Source organism: Enoplosus armatus, chromosome 12 (assembly GCF_043641665.1).
Source record: "Enoplosus armatus isolate fEnoArm2 chromosome 12, fEnoArm2.hap1, whole genome shotgun sequence".
In the NCBI taxonomy this organism is placed as follows: Eukaryota; Metazoa; Chordata; class Actinopteri; order Centrarchiformes; family Enoplosidae; genus Enoplosus; species Enoplosus armatus.
Window position 1 is genome coordinate 24,551,881 of NC_092191.1, and position 20,595 is coordinate 24,572,475.

The 20,595-nt window shown below is 41.0% G+C and overlaps 1 protein-coding gene across 1 annotated transcript; it reads left to right on the plus strand.

Moving 5' to 3' along the window:
* The first annotated feature begins 633 nt into the window (after positions 1 to 633).
* On the plus strand, positions 634 to 14,607 carry hells (helicase, lymphoid specific). Its single transcript, XM_070916314.1, has 17 exons — positions 634 to 713; positions 802 to 843; positions 1,035 to 1,262; positions 3,707 to 3,889; positions 4,246 to 4,389; positions 7,170 to 7,366; positions 8,969 to 9,062; positions 9,283 to 9,444; positions 10,041 to 10,177; positions 10,289 to 10,433; positions 10,705 to 10,788; positions 11,524 to 11,643; positions 11,819 to 11,935; positions 12,046 to 12,205; positions 13,928 to 14,024; positions 14,129 to 14,205; positions 14,431 to 14,607. The coding sequence occupies exons 1-17, from the start codon at positions 702 to 704 to the stop codon at positions 14,517 to 14,519; spliced, it is 2,088 nt and encodes a 695-aa protein (XP_070772415.1). The 5' UTR covers positions 634 to 701; the 3' UTR covers positions 14,520 to 14,607.
* Positions 14,608 to 20,595: the final 5,988 nt, after the last annotated feature.

The window sequence follows — 20,595 nt, forward strand, 5'->3', positions numbered from 1 at the left end:
GCTCTGATTCATAATCTCCCACTGTGTGTTATTTTGACAAAGTCCTTGTGTTTAGACAACATTTAACATTTGTTAATAAGTTTGGCTTCTTTTGTTAAATGATAAGGCATTTATAGGAGAACACATTCCTCAGTGTCACTCTGGTATAGCTACAAAGAATATCATAATATAAAAATACTATTGGCACTAATATTTAGAATAAATAAATTAAATAAATAAATAAAAGCCCTAATCTTGTCCAGCACAGTCTCTGTCATTAATATATAATTATTTCACAACGCTCACCACAAGGCCCGGGAATCATGGGAGAGGGATTCTCATGACATGCGGTTCAAGAGACTGCAGCATTTGCTTCAGAAGAGCAACATCTACTCCAAATTTCTGCTGACTAAAATGGAGCAACAACAGAATGAGGTACAGCATGTGTGAACAGTAGCTACCTGCACTGTGTTTGCAGGCTGAATCACTACTAACACCTTTTCTGTCAACCATTTCAGGAGAATCTCAGAAAGGAGAAGAAGGCCAAGAAGGTGAGGGAAGTTATACTGAAAAAACATTTTAGCTTAGCATTAGAATATTCTTTTAACCTTATTCATAAAAGTATATTTGTCTTTTAGATGCAGAACACAAGCAGCGCAGAGCCTGAGAAAAAAGATAAAAAGAAGAGAAGGAGGGATGAAGACTACAAAATAGCAGATGTCATGTCTAAAGAAGTAAGGTCTCATTTGAATTGTTGTCTGTTTTGCTGATTTGTTATTTACTGATTTGCTCACATTGGTTCTGCTTGGTTTTGTCTTCCAGGAAATCATGTCACAAGCTAAGAAAGTAAAAGTGGAGGAAGAGGTAATGTTCATTTTATTAAACTTTTTTCTTCTTCTGGGTAGATGAGATGTCAGGACCTTTTGATGATCCCGAAGGGGAATGGGGGTGTTTGGACACAGTTGATTTTAAGCTGAATATAGAAAAGTAGATACTAGTCACTGAATGTAACACATCCACCCATACATGTGTATATATCAAACATTTGAAATCAGGACGAGGCCCCGGCCCAGCAGAAACTAGAAGCTGAGGACATCGAGAAGATGAGCGATTCCAACCAAGACATCAAGAACCGCCTGTCGGAGACTGTGCGAGACAACGCCAAGCATCTCCTGCATCCTCATAGGAAGGTGAATGGCCAGCCGGTCCCTGCCCAGCAGCCACAGCTCTTCACTGGAGGGGTCATGAGGTGGTACCAGATCGAAGGCATCGAGTGGCTGAGGGTCAGTAGTGCTTGACCAACATGGTTATTTATTCGTTTGTTTGTTTGATTCTCTCTGTTCCTTTGCCAAGTGCACAGTTTTGAGTTTCAAAGTTCTTTCTTGACCATACAACTCTCAACTCAAGGCTTATTTAGTAGGTGTTCTGGAGCTTTTGATCATATAATATGCACTTCCATCAGCAGATGGAGTTTCCGTTTTTCCTGAGCACGTTGAAACTCAACCCTTTAAGCCAACATGTTCTTAAAGTTCATCAAAGTTTGGCAGAAAGTGAGGCCATAGATCTCCCATGATGTCTTTCACTGTGTGTTTTGATGCACATCTCTATTAAACCTCCAGCAATGTAATATTGCACTTGCATAAAGTGAGGGGACTTGCAAGGGAGAGCAGGGATGCCCTCAGGATATAGTGCGCTGAGATATCTTTTGATATGATATGACTTATGATTTGGCACTATCTAAGTAAAATAGAATTGAATAGCTCAGCCCCCAGATCCTGACGCATCTCATCTCATGATCAGTGTAGGTAGAAGATGTTGACCGAAACACGAACGTGTGAAATATCAATTTTGCTTTTGTTCCTCAAGGTTAATATTTTATTTCAGAAAAGTTTCTTTATTTGTTATGATGTTAGCAGAGATATATAAAACATTACAGAAAACCACAGACTGATGAGCAAAGTGGTTTAAATCCATGCAACGGAGATATTTTTTAGATACTTTTAGTTTCTAGTACACTGGATCACACTGGATCCTGCATTTCCCATAATGCATTTGTATAGGGTTATACCCTCCGTACCTGGTAAACATAGAGGTCCTTCACAACTCAATAACAAATGTAGAGGATAGTGCACTCTGAAGGGCAACACACACCAGCAGGGTATGACAGTGTTTTTTATGTAAGCCAGTGCCACCGTTAGGTTTCCCAGTGTCGACTCCTGTCACAGGGTTTCCCCCAGAAAAGTTGTTAGACCTGGTGGCAAGTATCTTTTGACGGAGCCGGTGCAGGAGATTTGAAGACATGACTAGCAAATTACTAGTCAAAGCAGATGACCGCCCATCTAGAGTCTGGTTCTGCTCGAAGTTTCTGCCTCTTAAAAGGAAGTTTTTCCTTGCCACTGTCGCCAAAGTGCTTGCTCGTGGTGGGAACTGTTAGGTCTCTGTAATAACATTATAAAGAGTCGGTCTAGACCTGCTCTATTTGTAAAGTGTCATGAGATGACTTTTGAATGACTATGAAGTAATGTGCAGTCATTTATTCAACAGACATTAAAAAAAAAAAAAAAATCAACTATAGCAGGTTCTTACAAAGTATCTGAAAATGTACAGTCTTGGAATGTTGTGTAATCAATCAATAATATCAAAGTTTTTGCACTCTCCAAAAATCCAAACTGATCACTTTAAGGCCTAGGGAAAAATTGGCACTTGATGCATTCCATTTACTTTTAATTATGTCCTCTCTGACTGGGTAAGTAAAAGCAAGCAAAGTAGTATTGCCACAGCATTAAACTATGCAGTCTGCAGTGACTCTGTTTACTTCAAGTAGAAGTAAACGCATTTACGTTCGGTAACGCGGCTAAAACAACAGGTACGGGGTGCTCGGTTCTACCAAGAATGAGGTATTTGCCAGCTGTCGGCCGCTTTTCCGACCCGAGGCTGGGCTAACGTTGTTGACTCTGGAACCGCAAATGTTTTTTCAGACGGTCAAATACTGGAGGTGATAGCGATGAAGAAGAGACTGCTAAGGTGTTTTGGCTTTTACCTTTCCTCCTTGACATTATCCCTAAATGTCACAAAGGAGGTATCTTTGTTTCTGACTGTTTGGCTAGCTTGCTAAGGTTGCTAGGTAACGATAGCATGCGATTGGAAGCGTCAAGTGTTGACTGTCACTCTTAAGTAAAAGAGGGTAAAGAACACTCATCTCAGACCTGCTGTTTTCTATAGTTCATTCACGTTTTAACGCACTGACTTCGCTGTGAGCTTTCCAACAGAGCCGCCCACTGTAACTGTAGTAAAAAATATCTAATGCTTAAAAAAACCCAAATGCTTAGGCTTGGCGGGGGGGTCAATTCAGGCCCAGTGGGCCACCAGGCTTGCAATACACTGGCGGAAACCCTACGTCAACTCTACAGAAAAGTAGCACTTTTATCACTTTTGCCCCCCTGGACCGTATGATCTTCATTGTGTGCAATTAAAGCGGCAGATACTTGATTGTTTAACAGTGTTTTCAGTATCTTTGACTTTCCCCACCAGAGTGGAAAGTGTCTGTTAACAAGATTAGTATATGTATATCATTTTTCAAGTGAATGATGATGATAATAGTGTGTGTTGAAGATTCAGTCATGTTATGTCAGCCAGGCATGCTGGTCTCCATTAAACACTGAACAGGCCCAATCATTGCAACAGTAGAACCCATTGGATGCCTGTGCTGTCCCCTCTGTGCTGTCAGATGCTGTGGGAGAATGGCATCAATGGGATCCTGGCTGATGAGATGGGACTGGGAAAGACCATCCAGTGCATCGCTCACATTGCCATGATGATAGAAAAGAAAGTGATGGGCCCCTTCCTGGTGGTTGCCCCTCTTTCCACTCTGCCCAACTGGATCAACGAATTCAAGCGCTTCGCACCGGAGGTAGGAGGACGTATAATTGAGATGACCCCCCCATCAGGCTTGTGGAGGTCTATATGACTTTCTTGTCTGACTGGTCCCTAAAATGCATACAACCCACCAGTGAAGACCACAGTAATGAAATAGTTTTCACTTAAGTTCCATTGAAGATGCGACAGGATTTTATTGTTAAGTAAAATAGTCTCACGCCACATTGAAACGATTTCTCTGAACTTTGATTTAAAAAAAAAAAAAATTACAAATAGAAACCTCATTAACCAGCTGTGCTCTGTCACATCAGTAGTGAATGACACTGGCCGACTTGAGTCTGTTAATATGTGCTGTAGCTCAGCAGTCTGAGCAGTGTCGTGTTTGTCCAGGTGCCTGTGCTGCTTTACCACGGCCCCCAGCAAGAGAGGGCGAAGCTGCTGAAGCAGATCCGCAGGCCTCAGGGGCCCCTCAGCATGTGTCCTGTGGTTGTTACCTCCTTTGAGATCTCCATGATTGACAGAAAGGTTCTACAGGTAGGATCTCTGCTCGGCCTTTCTAAACAAACAGTGTAACAGTACACCAATGTACATATGACTGAAACATGCAGGTTTTACAAGTACAAAAATATTTGTCAAATAATATTGCAATTGTAGTTTTTGTACTCATAGCAAGTTTTGTGTGTAGTTAGGTTGTCCTGAAAAAAAGACTTTGGGCGATTTCTTTAGTGGTCCCCACACTTTTTTCCTTACACTTTATATGGAGTGAAGAACTGTTCCCTCATTGACTTAATGTTGTCCCAATTAGTATTTATACATAAGAATTCCAAACCAACAAAAATCCCAGATCTTCCATCCCTTGAAGGGCTGCCTCCTAAATGTCAATGATTCGAATCATCAGTGGAGAAGCTCCTAAGTCAAACCTCTTTTTGTCACTTTTTTTTGTTCACAGGCTATAAACTTTTATCGAGTAGGGATGTTTATGATCAATCATTAATCAATTAGTTGCTGTTAAGAATTTAATCGATTAAGAATGTATTAACCGACAATGTATGTTTTGTGTACTATTTCTCTGGAGGTCACATATATTAAACATATATTATGCCACAAGAGGGCGTGCTTCACCATGGCAGTTCAGAAAAACTAGGAAGGAAGAAGCGGTCATGGGGAAACAGTGAAGCAAGATAAAGAGGGCAAAACGTAGCGCAGCATGGGAGCATTACACTATTAAAAAAATTATAATGCTCAATGTAAATATTGCGACACAGTCTTAAAATACAACTCCAGTACGTCACTGTACCACCTAACAAGTCAGCGCCCGACTGTTGCAGTGCAACACAGTGGAACACCGTCCTCCCTACAAACTATCCTGGTGGTGTTAGCTTTGTCTGGCTGTAGGCTGCTGGGATAAGTCTGGTGACTACTTCAGTCGATGTTCTCTTCCCCTTCCACTAACTGCACCTTACTGTTTTCAAAGTCTGTGGTTTTAAAGAGCACCTATTATGCTCATTTCCAGCTCTATATCTTTATTCTGGGACACCACTAGAGTAGCTTTGCATGATTCACAGATCAAATAAGTGGTGTTTACCCGCCAGCACAGGAGCTTTGGACCGCCGGGAGGAGGAGGTTTTCAGTCCCAGGCTCTGAGAGTCAGATGGTTAGAGTCAGCTAACTAAGAGCATAGATATAGATATATATCTATGGCTAAGAGGACTGCTAGATGCACAGCTAACTAGCGAACGGCAGCTACAGTTAGCAGTAGTTAACGATTACTTTAGCAACAAGTAAAGCCATCTGTCCGTCAAGAAACTACCTACTAACCTACCTCCTTTCCTTCACAACAGAAAAAGCTCTTTCTGTGAGACATACTGAACAACCTGAGTAGTAGTAAAAAGCAGTCCTGAGCAGGGCAGCCCAATAACTCAAACAGACTGAGGCGGGTGGATGAGCATCCCTCTACTTCGTGGGTGTGCTTTTTTTTCTTTTTTCTTCTTTGTGGGCATGCTGTCACTGCTGTGCCCTGAGCCGATGACCATCTGAGGAGATCAGGGATGTATTACGTCTCACGGAAGTAGACACGAAAAGCGAACAGAGCGTTCTGAGCAGTCTGAAGAATGAGCTTTTGGCTCACAGGGATTACTTTTACATACGTTTTCCAACTTTGGTAACGTTTAAGAGGAATATCCAACATTTTTAACACTGTATATATGACAGAAATTAAGGGAGCATAATTTCCCCCCGGGGATCAATTAAGTATTTCTGATTCTGATTCTGATTTAACAGGTCTAGTGAGCTCCGCCAGACCTAAAGTGTAGGAAGGCTTCACTTCCAGGACACTGATGATCAAGTTATGTTTGTCTTCAACAGTGTTTACATAGTCACATTTATTACACATTACTATTTTATGTGGCGTTTTCTTTAGCGCGGATTTAACCATTTAAATGCCAGGGCTGGCTTTCCCAGTTGCAAATGTTCCATCAAAACAAGTTACCCCCAGACACTATTTTGCAAGGGCCCTGTCGCTGGGTCCTGGGCTTAGCACCCAAGACAATTGTGATTGGTTTAAAGAAAAACAAACCAACCAGAGTGTTTTTTTTCCCTCTCTATCCCAGAACGACTGCGTTGAGCCAGACCTTTCTCCAAAGTGTGGAGATTGGACTGGCTATGCAAGTGTTAGCTGCAAGCGGCTGTAGTGATGTGCGTGCAGAGGCTTTGCTTTATGATGGAAAAAGACATGATTACTATAAATGTGGTGGACTGTGAGGGATTTTGTGAGCTGCTGAATGGGCTATCGTATCCACTCAAAAGGTACAATTACTAGCCACGTTGAGAAATAATGTTTCACATAACTGGTGTGCCACTAGAATTGTTTAAATGAAAGTTAAACTAATAAAATACTAAACGCTCGTCTTTTTCTCAATTATTAATCGATTATTGATTAACGTGTTTAACTATTGGTTAAGGAAAATGCACGAAATTTGCAACCCTAAAACAGAGTCTTACTTTACCTTACCTATAAAACTAAATGTGAAGGAGAGGAGTGATGGAAACAGGGCAGAGCGTCTTGTTTCTGTTTCTGCTCTGACACACTTAGCTCCAGTGCTGAATGTTAGAGAAGTTGGCTGAACTACTTATGAACGAGACGCCAGTTCGGTTGAAAGAGCTGCCAGCAGCTCCATGGTGTGCTCAGCTTTTCCAACTAAACTCTGACCAGGACGCACACTTATTGACTTGTGTTAAAGTGAGTTAAAGTGTGTTAGTTGCAGCCTTATGAGTATTGTATAAGAAGCCGGGCCATGCCGGTTTTTCTGCTCTAGCGATTCCAGTGGAAGTACCTGATAGTGGACGAAGGCCACAGGATCAAAAACCTCAACTGTCGGCTGGTGCGGGAGCTGAAGATGCTGCCCACTGACAACAAGCTGCTGCTGACAGGCACGCCGCTGCAGAACAACCTGGCTGAGCTCTGGTCCCTCCTCAACTTCCTTCTGCCGGAGGTCTTTGATGACCTCAAGAGGTATGGAACCATGTGATCCCTGTAGTTATTGATTACTGACGGCTACAGAACAGTTTCATGTGAAGAACTCCATCACATGTGTTTTGTTTTTTCTTCATTTTTGGATCAAATTAAGCTAAACTTCTACAGCAGAACTAGAAAATATGAAAGGATTGGAAAATTGAAAATAAAACAGTATAAGTCAGGACTTGTGTCCAGTTGTAGCCAAATGCATTGTTAGATTTAGACTAATTAAAAAAGCTGAAAATGTGTCTTTGGCCCATCTGCCAGTTCATTAAAACACATTAAACACACAGCACATAACAACGACACAGAGTGTGAGTACTCTGAGTAATAAAATACAAATACACCTTTTTAAAAACAGATTTAAATTGAGTCTGTGTGGAATTTTGGTAGCCAGTTGCCTGTGGGATAAATTACTTCTTGTGTATATTCTTCCTGTGGCTTACTGGCCTTATGGACAGCCCTCCGCAGCTTGTTCCTGTGTTTATTGTTGGACTTACCATGCCAATGACCTTATGCTTTTGATGAGCGCTGAGACCGCTGTATAGAACATTTAGTATGCGTAATAGCCTAGCTCTCCGGTGTAGAAAAATAAGTAATATAAATAAATAGCGTAGCAAACAGTAGCCAGACTTTTGTAATAGACTAATTACTGATCAAAATCAGCTGACAAATGAACAGCGTATCTACTGGTTTTTATTCAGAAATAGCAATGTGTCGACATGCTGTGGGGTTAGTCTGGTGTGCAGTCACCCGCAGCGGAGAATACCTGCTCAGATGGTACCGATGTCCTCGCTTGTATGGCCAGCCTCAGGAAGTATTGGTCAGGACTATCCAATGAGGGGGCATCATCTCTCATATAGATGTCCACCTCTGCCTCTAGGTCATTAGCTTGATGAGGGGTGCTGTAGTCCTGATAGTATTAATCGATCAAAATTCTTACTGTCAGTTAATGGTTAAAAAGTTAATTATCATCCCTAGTCGTAGTCATACTTGACAACGGTTATTAGCACTTAATTAATGTTAATTTAACCACCAACAGCAGCAATACTAACAGGGAGGACTGAATGAATTAGTCAGCTATATACTGTTTGTTGTCTTTCTTATATCTGAAGTACATTATTGTAACTCCTAGATCCTCCAATGAGGGATAGAAAATGGGGCAGGGTTGAAGTTCTCATGCCCACCTCATTCTCACCTCTACCCTCTGTGTTTTTTTGGGGGGAGATGCAAGTTGACACTTGTCCAAAGGAACATGTTAAAATGTTTGGTCATCAATCCAAACGGAGCTCTTAGATCTTACTGAGAGACCAAAAACAGTCTGCATCAAAATAGATTTTTTTTTCTATTTACATCGAAGTGCTATAATTAACCAGTCATTCATTGTACAGTCTGACACAGAGTGGGACAAAGATTTCAGTCTTGCTGATATCGCAGTGTGCCATCAGCTAATCATGTCTCAATCGCAGTAATACCACTCCTGTAGATACCTACTGTATATGCAGTTAAATTGTACTTGAAGATTAATTTATGTTGCTAATTGTTCAGCTTGAACTCAATACTCAGCTTTAACCTCTTTTTTACATGTTTGCTGTGTAGCTTTGAGTCGTGGTTTGACATCGACACCCTCGGTGAGGCTGAGAGTGTGGTGGCTGCTGAGCGTGAGCAGAACATCCTGAGCATGTTGCATCAGGTCAGTCCTCCAAACCATCACCACACAGTGCAACCATGAGAGACTATTACACTTACTTTTATAAAGTAGTCATTAGGAGTGCTTAAAGTGATTACTCTCTGTAGATGCTCACTGTGACTAGCAAGAGAGACCTGAGTACAGCAAAGGGAAAGAAAACCAAACATAACCAGACAAACAGCATCAGAGACCATCAGAACATCAAGGTTTTCTCTTGTTTCAGATTCTGACTCCATTCCTGCTGAGGAGGCTGAAGTCAGATGTGACCCTGGAGGTTCCTCCTAAGAAGGAGATCATTGTTTACGCTCCTCTGACGGCCAAACAGGAGGCCTTTTACACCGCGGTGGTGGACAAAACCATCGGCAAGATGCTGGGCCAGGAAAAGGTAGCATTCATTAAAATGGTGACCAGGTTTGGACTGTAAATTGGTCTCTGTGGGTTCCTTTTCCATCAGTCACACAGTGGAGGGCCAGTGCCCCCACATAATGTAGTTATGTTGTTAAATACCAAATTTAAAACATGTTTTTCAATCTATCTTTTGAACCTTTTGCCAAGCCAATATATCGTCTGGCTTATTGCAGATATATCAGTGTGTATGTTGGCTGATAAGTGGAAGTCCCACTCTCTACATTTCTTGGTCAAAATTCTTTAAAAAACATGTTTAAAAGAGTGATCCTTATCAAAACTGTTTTCTGTTGGTCTCAGAAAGAAGTATATGTTACAATTATCCTTATTCCTATTTACATTTCATGTATCGCTTTGTGTTTCTATGTCTGTAAGTCTTTTAATGTGTTGTTGAAAGGTGCAATACAAATAAACCTGCCTTGCCTTATTTGAGCAGTGCTTAAACAGTTGAAGCTATAGGTGGCTAAGCTCTGCCTTATCAGTGCAACCTTGTCCTATCTGTTAACTTACATCACTGTCTCTAGGTTGAGGGATTAATAATGGTAGTGTCTGCTCTCTTGATTTGTTTAGACGGAGGGTCCTGTAGCATTGACGTCGAGTGGCAGGCCAAAGCGTCGCAGGCAAATGGTGGTGGACTACAGAGAAACAGATGGAGACACACCGTATGACCTGGAGAAATATCTGGAGAGGGTCCATAAGGAGCTTGAGCAGAGGTCAGCACTGCCTACACAGTTCTATTCAATGATTTTAGTCTGCAGCTGAGATCTGTGATGGCTGGGGAGGCCATTACTCAACTTGTGAGTTTTGAATCTGGTCTCCTCCAGCTCCCCTCCAGTGCTGGATCGCCAGACTCCGCTGGATGCCCAGATCAACCTGAAGCAGCAGAACATTCTCATGCTTCTAAAGAGATGCTGTAACCACCCCTACCTGGTGGAGTACCCCCTCGACCCTGCCACACAGGAGTTCAAGGTAATGCACAGTCACCTGTATTTCTTTGCTATAGTAATGTTGGTGCTACAGGTGCTGTTTAACTGTGGAGTGATCCCAATGACGTACCATTCCTGCTGAGAATCAAACATGTTGATTTATAATCAAACTGAATGAAGGTAGATGAAGAGGAATTGAGCAGAGGAGTGTTTTTCAATAGTGATATTAAAGAAGCACGGTTGCTTTGACTGCCAGTTAAGTGTCTTTGTGTTCCCTTCCTCACATACTGTACGTCATGCTGTCCTCCCTGCAGATTGATGAACAGCTGGTGCAGAGCTCTGGGAAGTTTCTCATACTGGACAGACTTCTGCCTGCACTGAAGAAAAGGGGGCATAAGGTGAAACAGGACACCAGTTACCAAATATTTAACGACATGTCGCCTCATCAGTAAAAATGACTAGTAGCCCTGAGTTTTTACTCTTGGTATTTGTAGTGGATAATGTATAGTAATAGGAATCAGTTAATGACATTTACCTGCTGGGTGGAAACCATTAACCTAGCTATACTCCCGCCCCGCAAACAGGTAAGGGACAACTGTGTCTCCCAGCTACCGTCTGAGCATTTTTGGGGCCCTACCCTGGATTCAGTAACCCAGCCCCGACAATGTCAAATGTGAAATATGCAATAAAGGAATTTAGCATGTGTTAGTGCAGTTATTTACAGGGTTCATACAAAGTCTTGAAAGTTTGGAAAATGATTCATTTGAACAATTATGTTTTCTTGGTTAGGAATATGCTTGAATTAAAATCCCCTTGAACAATGCTTGATTTCATCTACACCATCACCCATGTAAACCAAATTCTTTTAATATTTTAAATGAAGTGATTACATTTATAGTAACCGTTTAGATGTGATGATAAAGGCTTCAAGAGTCTGGATATTTTTGGTTTAGGTGCCTTGAAACTGCTTGAATTTTACTCTTAAAAAGCTGGACGAACCCTGCATATATATTGAGTTTCTACATCTGCTTGACACGGTGCTGCTGTGTGTGTCAACAGTCCTGCTCATGCTGTTTGTTGCCTTTGCTTTATTTCTGACTTGTATGTGTGATTGATTGGTTGTTGTGGTCCAGGTTCTGATCTTCAGTCAGATGACGTCCATCTTGGATATTTTGATGGATTACTGCTACCTGCGGGGCTTCCAGTACAGCCGACTGGATGGCAGCATGTCCTACTCAGACAGAGATGAAAATGTGAGTTTTAAACGACAAGCTGAAGAAGACTGTGCAGAAATGCTTTACACTCTACATATTGTGATGCATTCTGAGCAGGTTACTGAAGATGGAGAGATGTTCCTGTGATTTCTTAATTTGTTAAAAGTATGACACATCCATGCTACTGCTTCATCGGGATCTTCTTCTCCCCCAGATGACCAAGTTTTCCCAAGATCCAGAGGTGTTCCTCTTCCTGCTAAGCACCAGAGCAGGGGGACTTGGGATCAACCTGACGGCTGCTGACACGGTCATCATCTTCGACAGTGACTGGGTGGGTGCAGATTAAAAATAATGGATAATAAACATTATTGCCATTCTACATATTCCCTGTACATGTATTGTGTTTTGTCAGTGTGTGATGATGCTTCCCTCCCCTCTCAGAACCCCCAGGCAGACCTGCAGGCTCAGGACCGCTGTCACCGCATCGGGCAAACCAAACCAGTGGTGGTGTACCGCCTGGTCACAGCCAACACTATCGACCAGAAGATCCTGGAGAGGGCCTCGGCCAAGAGGAAGCTGGAGCAGATGGTCATCCACAAGAGTGAGTGGCTTCACTTTAATGGGACACCCCCCACTACTCCATGCACAGCAGCAGTAGATTAGTACACTGCTCAAAAAAATTAAAGAAACACTTTTTAATCAGAGTATAGCATCAAGTTAATTAGACTTCTGGGATATTGATATGGTCAGTTAAGTAGCAGAGGGGGTTGTTAATCAGTTTCAGCTGCTTTGGTGTTAATGAAATTAACAACAGGTGCACTAGAGGGGCAACAATGAGACGACCCCCAAAACAGGAATGGTTTTCCAGGTGGAGGCCACTGACATTTTTTTCCCTCCTCATCTTTTCGGACTGTTTTTCACTAGTTTTGCATTTGGCTAGGGTCAGTGTCACTACTGGTAGCATGAGGCGATACCTGGACCCTACAGAGGTTGCACAGGCAGTCCAACTCCTCCAGGATGGCACATCAATACGTGCCATTGCCAGAAGGTTTGCTGTGTCTCCCAGCACTGTCTCAAGAGCATGGAGGAGATTCCAGGAGACAGGCAGTTACTCTAGGAGAGCTGGACAGGGCCGTAGAAGGTCCTTAACCCATCAGCAGGACCGGTACCTGCTCCTTTGTGCAAGGAGGAACAGGATGAGCACTGCCAGAGCCCTACAAAATGACCTCCAGCAGGCCACTGGTGTGAATGTCTCTGACCAAACAATCAGAAACAGACTTCATGAGGGTGGCCTGAGGGCCCGACGTCCTCTAGTGGGCCCTGTGCTCACTGCCCGGCACCGTGCAGCTCGATTGGCATTTGCCATAGAACACCAGAATTGGCAGGCCCTGTGCTTTTCACAGATGAGAGCAGGTTCACCCTGAGCACATGTGACAGACGTGAAAGTGTCTGGAGAAGCTGTGGAGAACGTTATGCTGCCTGTAACATCGTTCAGCATGACCGGTTTGGTGGTTGCTCAGTGATGGTCTGGGTAGGCATATCCATGGAGGGACGCACAGACCTCTACAGGCTAGACAACGGCACCCTGACTGCCATTAGGTATCGGGATGAAATCCTTGGACCCACTGTCAGACCCTACGCTGGTGCAGTGGGTCCTGGGTTCCTCCTGGTGCACAACAATGTGCCTCATGTGGCGAGAGTATGCAGGCAGTTCCTGGAGGATGAAGGAATTGATACCATTGACTGGCCCCCACGCTCGCCTGACCTGAATCCAACAGAACACCTCTGGGACATTATGTTTCGGTCCATCCGACGCCGCCAGGTTGCACCTCAGACTGTCCAGAAGCTCAGTGATTCCCTGGTCCAGATCTGGGAGGAGGTACCCCAGGACACCATCCCTCGTCAGGCATGCTTACAAGCACGTGGGGGCAATACACAGTACTGAGTACCATTTTGAGTTGCTGCAATGGAATTTCAGAAAAATGGACTAGCCTGCCGCATCATTTTTTCACTTTGATTTTCGGGGTGTCTTTGAATTCAGCCCTCTGTAGGTTGATCATTTTCATTTCCATCAAACGATGTGGCATCCTTTCGTTCCTAACACATTACACAGTCCATATCAGTATAGATATCCAGCATGATTTTTTTTCCCATTGAGATCTGATGTGTTTTCAAAGTGTTCCTTTAATTTTTTTGAGCACTGTATTATTTTCTATACCACAAACCAGTTTGATCTTGCACCAAATGCACCACATTTTGAATTGCAAGCACAAGGGTAGTCTGAAACATTTTCCAAATGTTTTGATGATTATTTCCTCCATAGATAAGTTCAAAGGTGGGAAGGCAGAGCTGAATCAAAGTAAAAGCTGCATTGATCTGGATGAGCTGATGGAGCTGCTCAAAGCCAGAGGCACTGAGAAGTAAGAAATCATCCTCTACTCTGACAAGTTTCAATATTTAGAGAATGGAAAGAACTAAAAATGGATGGATAGTAACATTTGGCTGTAACTTTTGTCCCACTCAGAGAGGTGAAAACATCAAGGGGGAAGGTGATAAGCGACAAGGACCTGGAGATTTTGCTGGATCGCAGTGACTTGCTGGGTGAGGAGCAGTTTTCAGGGAACTTGCAAAATAAATGATTGCTATTAATTTTGGCTCCCCCACCAACAACAGATCATGCTTTGTGTTTTACAATAGAAACACCTAAAATGTCATTTCTGTAAAACGTTTCCAGAATCCAGATTCAGTCTTAAATGTCTACTCGCATCTCTTATGGACCATGATTCCACTGTGGTCTTTTCACTGTTTACTTATTTGTATTTTCAGACAAAGAAAAGGGGAGCATGAAGAAAGAGAAGGTGGGAGTCTTCAGAGTGATCGATGCCAAAGAGTCATCAGAGATAATATTGACCTGAGAACATTTGAAGTATTGAGATCTGAAAAAAAAAACTAAAGCTGCACCCAGATGGCTCACAACTGCTGTCACTGAAAGTTAAAGAAAATGTTCTGAAACTGCTGTTTGTGGACTTTGAATAGTGTATTTTTTGTCTTGTACTTTCTTAACTTCCTTGATAGTACTGTTTTGTGTTCTTATTGTTGCCATACTTGGAGGTTATCCTCAAGATTTGACTCATTTTGGATTCTGATCATTTTCAAGTAAAAAGATAAAGAAAAAAATATACAGTGTGCCCAGATTGTCATGTGCTCCCTTGCAGTGGCATTAAGACTTAAGATCATTGGACACTAGAACCTGCCAGTGGAACCCACAACTCGTGAAATGCAGTCCATATGTTTGATTAGAGGTCGGACCATTAGACTGACTGCGGTTTTTCCATTAAACCTGATGAATTGGATTCTTTCTTCTCTTTCAGGATGCCGTTCGCATACAACATTATTTTTACCTTCACTCAAACTGTCCTCTCACTGTTAACATGCACAAGGGTCTATGCATCTGACAAAGCTGTAGTGACATAGTCTAGTCGGGTCAGTCCTGTTTTTATTTTTATTTGGCCTTCAAAACCGATTATCTTTAACAATGTTGTAATCAAAGCACTTTCATGCAGGTGAAGCATACATGTTCTTTCATGTATTTTTATATAAATAAACTGATTTGATAATGATGGTGTTGTCTTCTCTGGATTTGCTGAAAAACATTGTCCTGTCAGGTTCTGATTTTTAATATTGAGTAGAATGTAGGCAAATGAAGAAAAGCATTAGGATACATTCAAAACAATAAGAAATAAAAAAACTAAAATCAGTTAAGATAGAATAAAACTAAATTAAATCTATTTTTTTAATTTAATCATTTAATATGAAGTGGGACTGCATTTGAGGCAGGAGGCCATTGCTCGCTTGCGGCAGTGAGCACAGGCCTTCTGCTGGGCTCAGTGACCTCCGTCATACCACACACACAATGAAGAGAAACTTGCATAAACCTGACCTGACAATTGGTTTATGCAAGTTTCCTTTCATCGAGTATGTGTGTGTTTAAATTAGGTTTAGGTGAGGCATTTAGTTGTGATGGTTAACATTAGGATAAGGGGCTAGAGAATGCATTATGTCAATGAAGGTAGAGAGATAAAAGTACAAGGTTGTGTGTGTGTGTGTGTGTGTGTGTCCTGGTATTTATCACATTATGGGGACATCGATCTGTTTACACAGTCACGTCCAGGGGACCTCAAACAGTATGGGGACAAAAAATCAGGTCCCCAGGAGGAAAACCCTTTTAAATGAATGCCAGAGTCATTATGAAGGTGCCTGTGAAGTTTTTAGCTTTGGCCCATTAGACATGTTCACCAGTCAGTGTGTGTGTGTGAAGGGTGCTCAGTTGCGCCCCCGATAGTATCCAGCTGGTAGTGCACTCACTGCTTCACACACACACACCTTCCAAATATGGTTCGGACCGCCCACTTCCTGGTCCCCATTAAGAAGGTTTTCAGGAATAATATAGTAATATATAATAATATAAAATATAATGTAAAGTCAATGTAAATAATATAGTATAATATGGTACATTATAATAATAATTACTAATATAATGTAACATAGTATAATATATAGTATAGTACAGCAATATGACAGTATATAGTATAAAATAGTATATATATATACTGTATATATATACACACATACCCTCAGTGTCCAGTTTATTGGGTACACCTAGCTAAAGTAATGCAGTCTTATTCAACAGACCTCCAATAAATCCCCCTTCATGAAGGTTATAATGTTCAGTTTGTGTTGTTTTAGAGATGCGTAGATTCAACTGTATAATCATTTTGGAGGATGTAGTATGTGGTGCTGTTGAACTGTACTGCATTATACAGAGAGGTGTTTCTGTTATTTAGCCTACCCTGATTGAAATGAATGAGGTGGACAAAATAATAGAAACACCCGGACAGTATAACACAGTACAGTTCAACAGCACCACATAGTACATCCTCCAAAATGACCACACGGTAGAATCTACACCTCTTTAAAACATTTTAAACAAAAACTGAACACTATAACCTCCATGAAGGTAGGATATATTGTAGGGCTGTTGTATTAGACTGCATTAGTTTAGCTAGGTTTACCTAACGGTCTGGCAACTGAGTGTACATATGTACAGTATATACTGTATATATATATAACATAATATATAGTATAGTACAGCAATATAACATAGAATAATAGAATATCAAATATAATATGGGAGTATGGTTATAGTATATTATATATATCTAAATATATCAACAAATATAACGTATCAGACCAATGAGTGGCGTGAGTGTCTCAAGTGTACCAAACACTGTGGAGAAATGGGTCTGTGTGTGGTGTTACAGTCTGATGGCAGCAGGTACAAATGAGTGCCTGAATCGCTCTGTTTTGCTCCTGGGTGGGTGGCTGAATGAGCTGCCCCCACCACTGACTCCAGACTGTCCAGTCCCAGCCCGACCACAGAACTGGCTTTCTTTACCAGTTTGTTCAGTCTCTGGCCTCACCAGCCTTGCTGCCACCTCCTAGCACACCACAGCAAAGAACAGAGCACTGGGTACTACAGACTGGTAGAAGGTCTTCAGGATCCTGTTGCACACACTGAAGGATCGGAGTCTCCTCAGGAAGACCAGTCTGCTCTGTCCCTTCCTGAATAGGACATCAGTGTTATGAGCAGTTCAGTTTTTTATTGATTTGGACCCCAAGGTACCTGTATGAGTCCACCCTCTCCACTTCCTGTCCCTGGTTTAACAGGGACAGGGGCCCTCGTGTTCCTCTGGTAGTCCACCACCAGCTCTTTGGTCTTGCTGATATTGAGCTTCAGGTTAGTGATGTGTCGGTTCAAAGAGATGGCTCTTTTAAGTGAATGATGGGAGCCGGCTCCCATCTGCGACGGAGCCGTTTTATTTAGTTTTTTTGTTTGTAAAGTAATACAAGGCAGAATGATACGACGATCTCCACGTCACGGGTGCTCCATGCAGTGAATGTCACGTGCAGGGCAGATAATAACAGAGAGGAGAAACCGGATCAGCCCCACTAAGCTGAGGCACTTGGTCTTCCTCAATGCCAATCTGCCCTGAAAAAAATTATAAAAAGTTAGTTAGATAGTTGATGGTGGTTAGTTCATAGAGACACCTAAAACTGTTGGATGCTGCTGCTTTGCAATTTATTTATTTATGATTATTTTTACTTCACTTTACTTTTTCAGTACTTTACTTTTATATTATATTATTTATATATATATATATATATATATATATATATATATATATATATACAGTATATTGTACTTGTTATTTTTAGGTTTTCTTTTGTTAATACTAAAATAAAGCTCTGCTGTTTTGTTAGGGGTGTGTGTCAATAGCTTTAAATTTAAGTTTTTATAGGTGTTTCTATCTGCTTTGTGTAGCAGAGTGGTTCTACAAGCAAGTCAGTGCATTCATTGGGTGGTTTCAGAGTTACAAGGGTCTGTAAATGCAATGAAAACAATTGGCTACAGCAATTTATTGATATTAGAAAATGTAATTTTTTACTTTTGAATACTTCAGTACAAAGGATGTATTGAACAATTTAAGTGATATATGTGTACACATACAAATCATAAGTCAAAACAGCGCTAAAATTGGCTGGATTATAATAGGTATAAGACTTATACTGTAAGTGATAAAATGAAGAGCCGTTTGGGAGCCGAAAGAGCCGACTCTCCTAGGTGAGCTGAGCCAAATTATCCGGCTCATTAAAAAGAACCGGAATTCCCATCACTACTTCAGGTGACTGTTGTTGCACCATGTAATGCAAACAACTCTAATTGATTACTCTTGGAAGGGATGTTGTACAATCGATCATGTTAATGATAGCCTTGTTTTCTTATTTTATTTTATTTTATTTTTCACTATGTTGACTTTAGGATCAAGATTTGTAGTGAAGGCAACCCAGGTTTATAGAGCATGTTTTAAAAAACAAAAGGTTTTGTTCAAAGTATTTTACAGAGAAAAATACAATTTAATAAAATAAAATAAAAATGGTAAAACTGTAACAGACAGAATTCTAAAATGACTAGGTCTAATAATTGTCAGCCATTGTCAAATAGTTCTGTATCCTGATACAAATTTTACACTGAAATAAGCAAAGCTATGTGTGTAACTGTGGCTTCCGCTGGCAGGCTTTTATTGTGAAATCGCGCAGGAAGTAGGCTGTATGTTCAACCTCAGCTTGATAAATAGTTAAATGCCGTTCCTTCGTCCAAGTGCAGGTGGTTGTTGGAAATCAAACACGTGGATGGAAATCAAAAACAGTGCAGAAATCAGCGGAGTGAGTGGTGTGCTTGGTAAGTGCTCAGTGTTTTCAGATTCAGTTTCAGAGTTTTGTGCGTTATGAAGCAGTTTATTCATGAAAATGTTTGGTTCTCTTGTTTAAAGGATGCTAGCCAAACGCAGTTGTATCAACTAGCTAGCTAACGTTACTGTGCCAAAGTTAACAGTTAGCTAGCTAGGTAACTAAAGCAGGGATTAAAGTTTTAGGGCCCCATTACTGATTAAGTCGAATTAAACTAACTACCTAACTAACTACCTAAACAAATGAATACATAAATGAATAAATGAAGTTTGTGAGGTGAGGTGAGGTGAGGTGAGGTTGTGTGATAGAGTAAGCTACTGCCCACTGAAGTCCAATAATCGAACTAAATTAATGCACCGTTAACTGGGAATATGTTCAAGCATCTAAGCATGAGAGTAAATATGTTGCACAGCTAACAACTTTAAAAGCCTCAAATGTAATTGTACTTAAACTGAAGCCGAAGCTATCTACATTTTTTTAACATTTCTCTGCAGTTTAAAATGCCACCAAGGGTCAGTCCTCTTAAAGATGCCCTTCATCATGTTCGCTCAAAAACGGACAAAACATCAAAACTGAAGGTGAAGTACATAGATGCAGTGAAAGGTAAGATGGTGTCAGATGTGGTATTTAACATTATTTATATATATATATCACTCTTCATCTGCATTGTGTTTTTTTTTAATACATAATGCCACAGACTAATTGATAATTGTTGTACATATGATTTCATGTTTCATTGAAAATGTCTTTTTATTTATTTTCTCTTACAGGACGTGGTGTATTCGCAATAGGTTCATTCTCCAAAGAAGATTTCGTAGTTGAATACAGGGGGGATATGATGAATAATGCCGAATTCCACAGAAGAAGTATTTACCACCCATCATGTGCTGCATTTATGTTTGCGTTCAAGTGGCGAGGGAAGACATGGTGGTAAGATTTTAAGATAAACCTTAACCATACTCCTTTATACTAAACGCCTTACGCAACTCCAAGAGAAAGGTAAGGCTCTGATGTTGTTGTATACATTGTCTATTAAATTTGACATACAGTATGCAGGGCTTTCTCCCAAATAATAAATTTCTTTGTAGAAGAACTGAATGAGACCTTACATTTATGTAATATTGTTTTTGTCCTTTTTAAGTATTGATGCCTCAAGAGAAGATGAATCATTTGGGCGGCTAGTCAATGATGAGCACAGACGTCCAAACTGTAGGATGAAAAAAATTGACGTGGATGGACTCCCGCACCTATGTCTGTTTGCCCTAAATGATATAAATGCAGGAGAAGAAATTACCTATGACTATGGAGGTGAAGACTGCCCGTGGAGAATACAAGTATGTGGCACAACTACACAGTGTTGCAGAATATCTCAAAATACCTTTGTGGTTGAAGGTATACTCATTTCAAACTATTAGAATCTAAATTATCTCTATTTCTGTTTAATATTTATATACAGTATATTTAGGACATATAATCTTTTATGGTAATCTATTGTGAATCAGGACTGCCAAACAGTTTTATGTAATGCAACTAGAAGGCTAATGATAATGGGAGATTTAGGACAGATTTGAACCTTCATAGGGACTTTCCTTTTGGTAAAATATCACTCTATTCTGGGACGTTCACGACGTCCCCACAGCACACCTTCCATGAGTGTTTAGGTAGAAAGTTTGTGTTAAGTAT

Coding starts and splice junctions, on each gene's coding strand:
- hells (XM_070916314.1), top strand. Junction 1,263..3,706: donor AAGGCATCGAGTGGCTGAGG/GTCAGTAGTGCT, acceptor CTGTGCTGTCAG/ATGCTGTGGGAGAATGGCAT. Junction 9,445..10,040: donor AGATGCTGGGCCAGGAAAAG/GTAGCATTCATT, acceptor GTTTAGACGGAG/GGTCCTGTAGCATTGACGTC.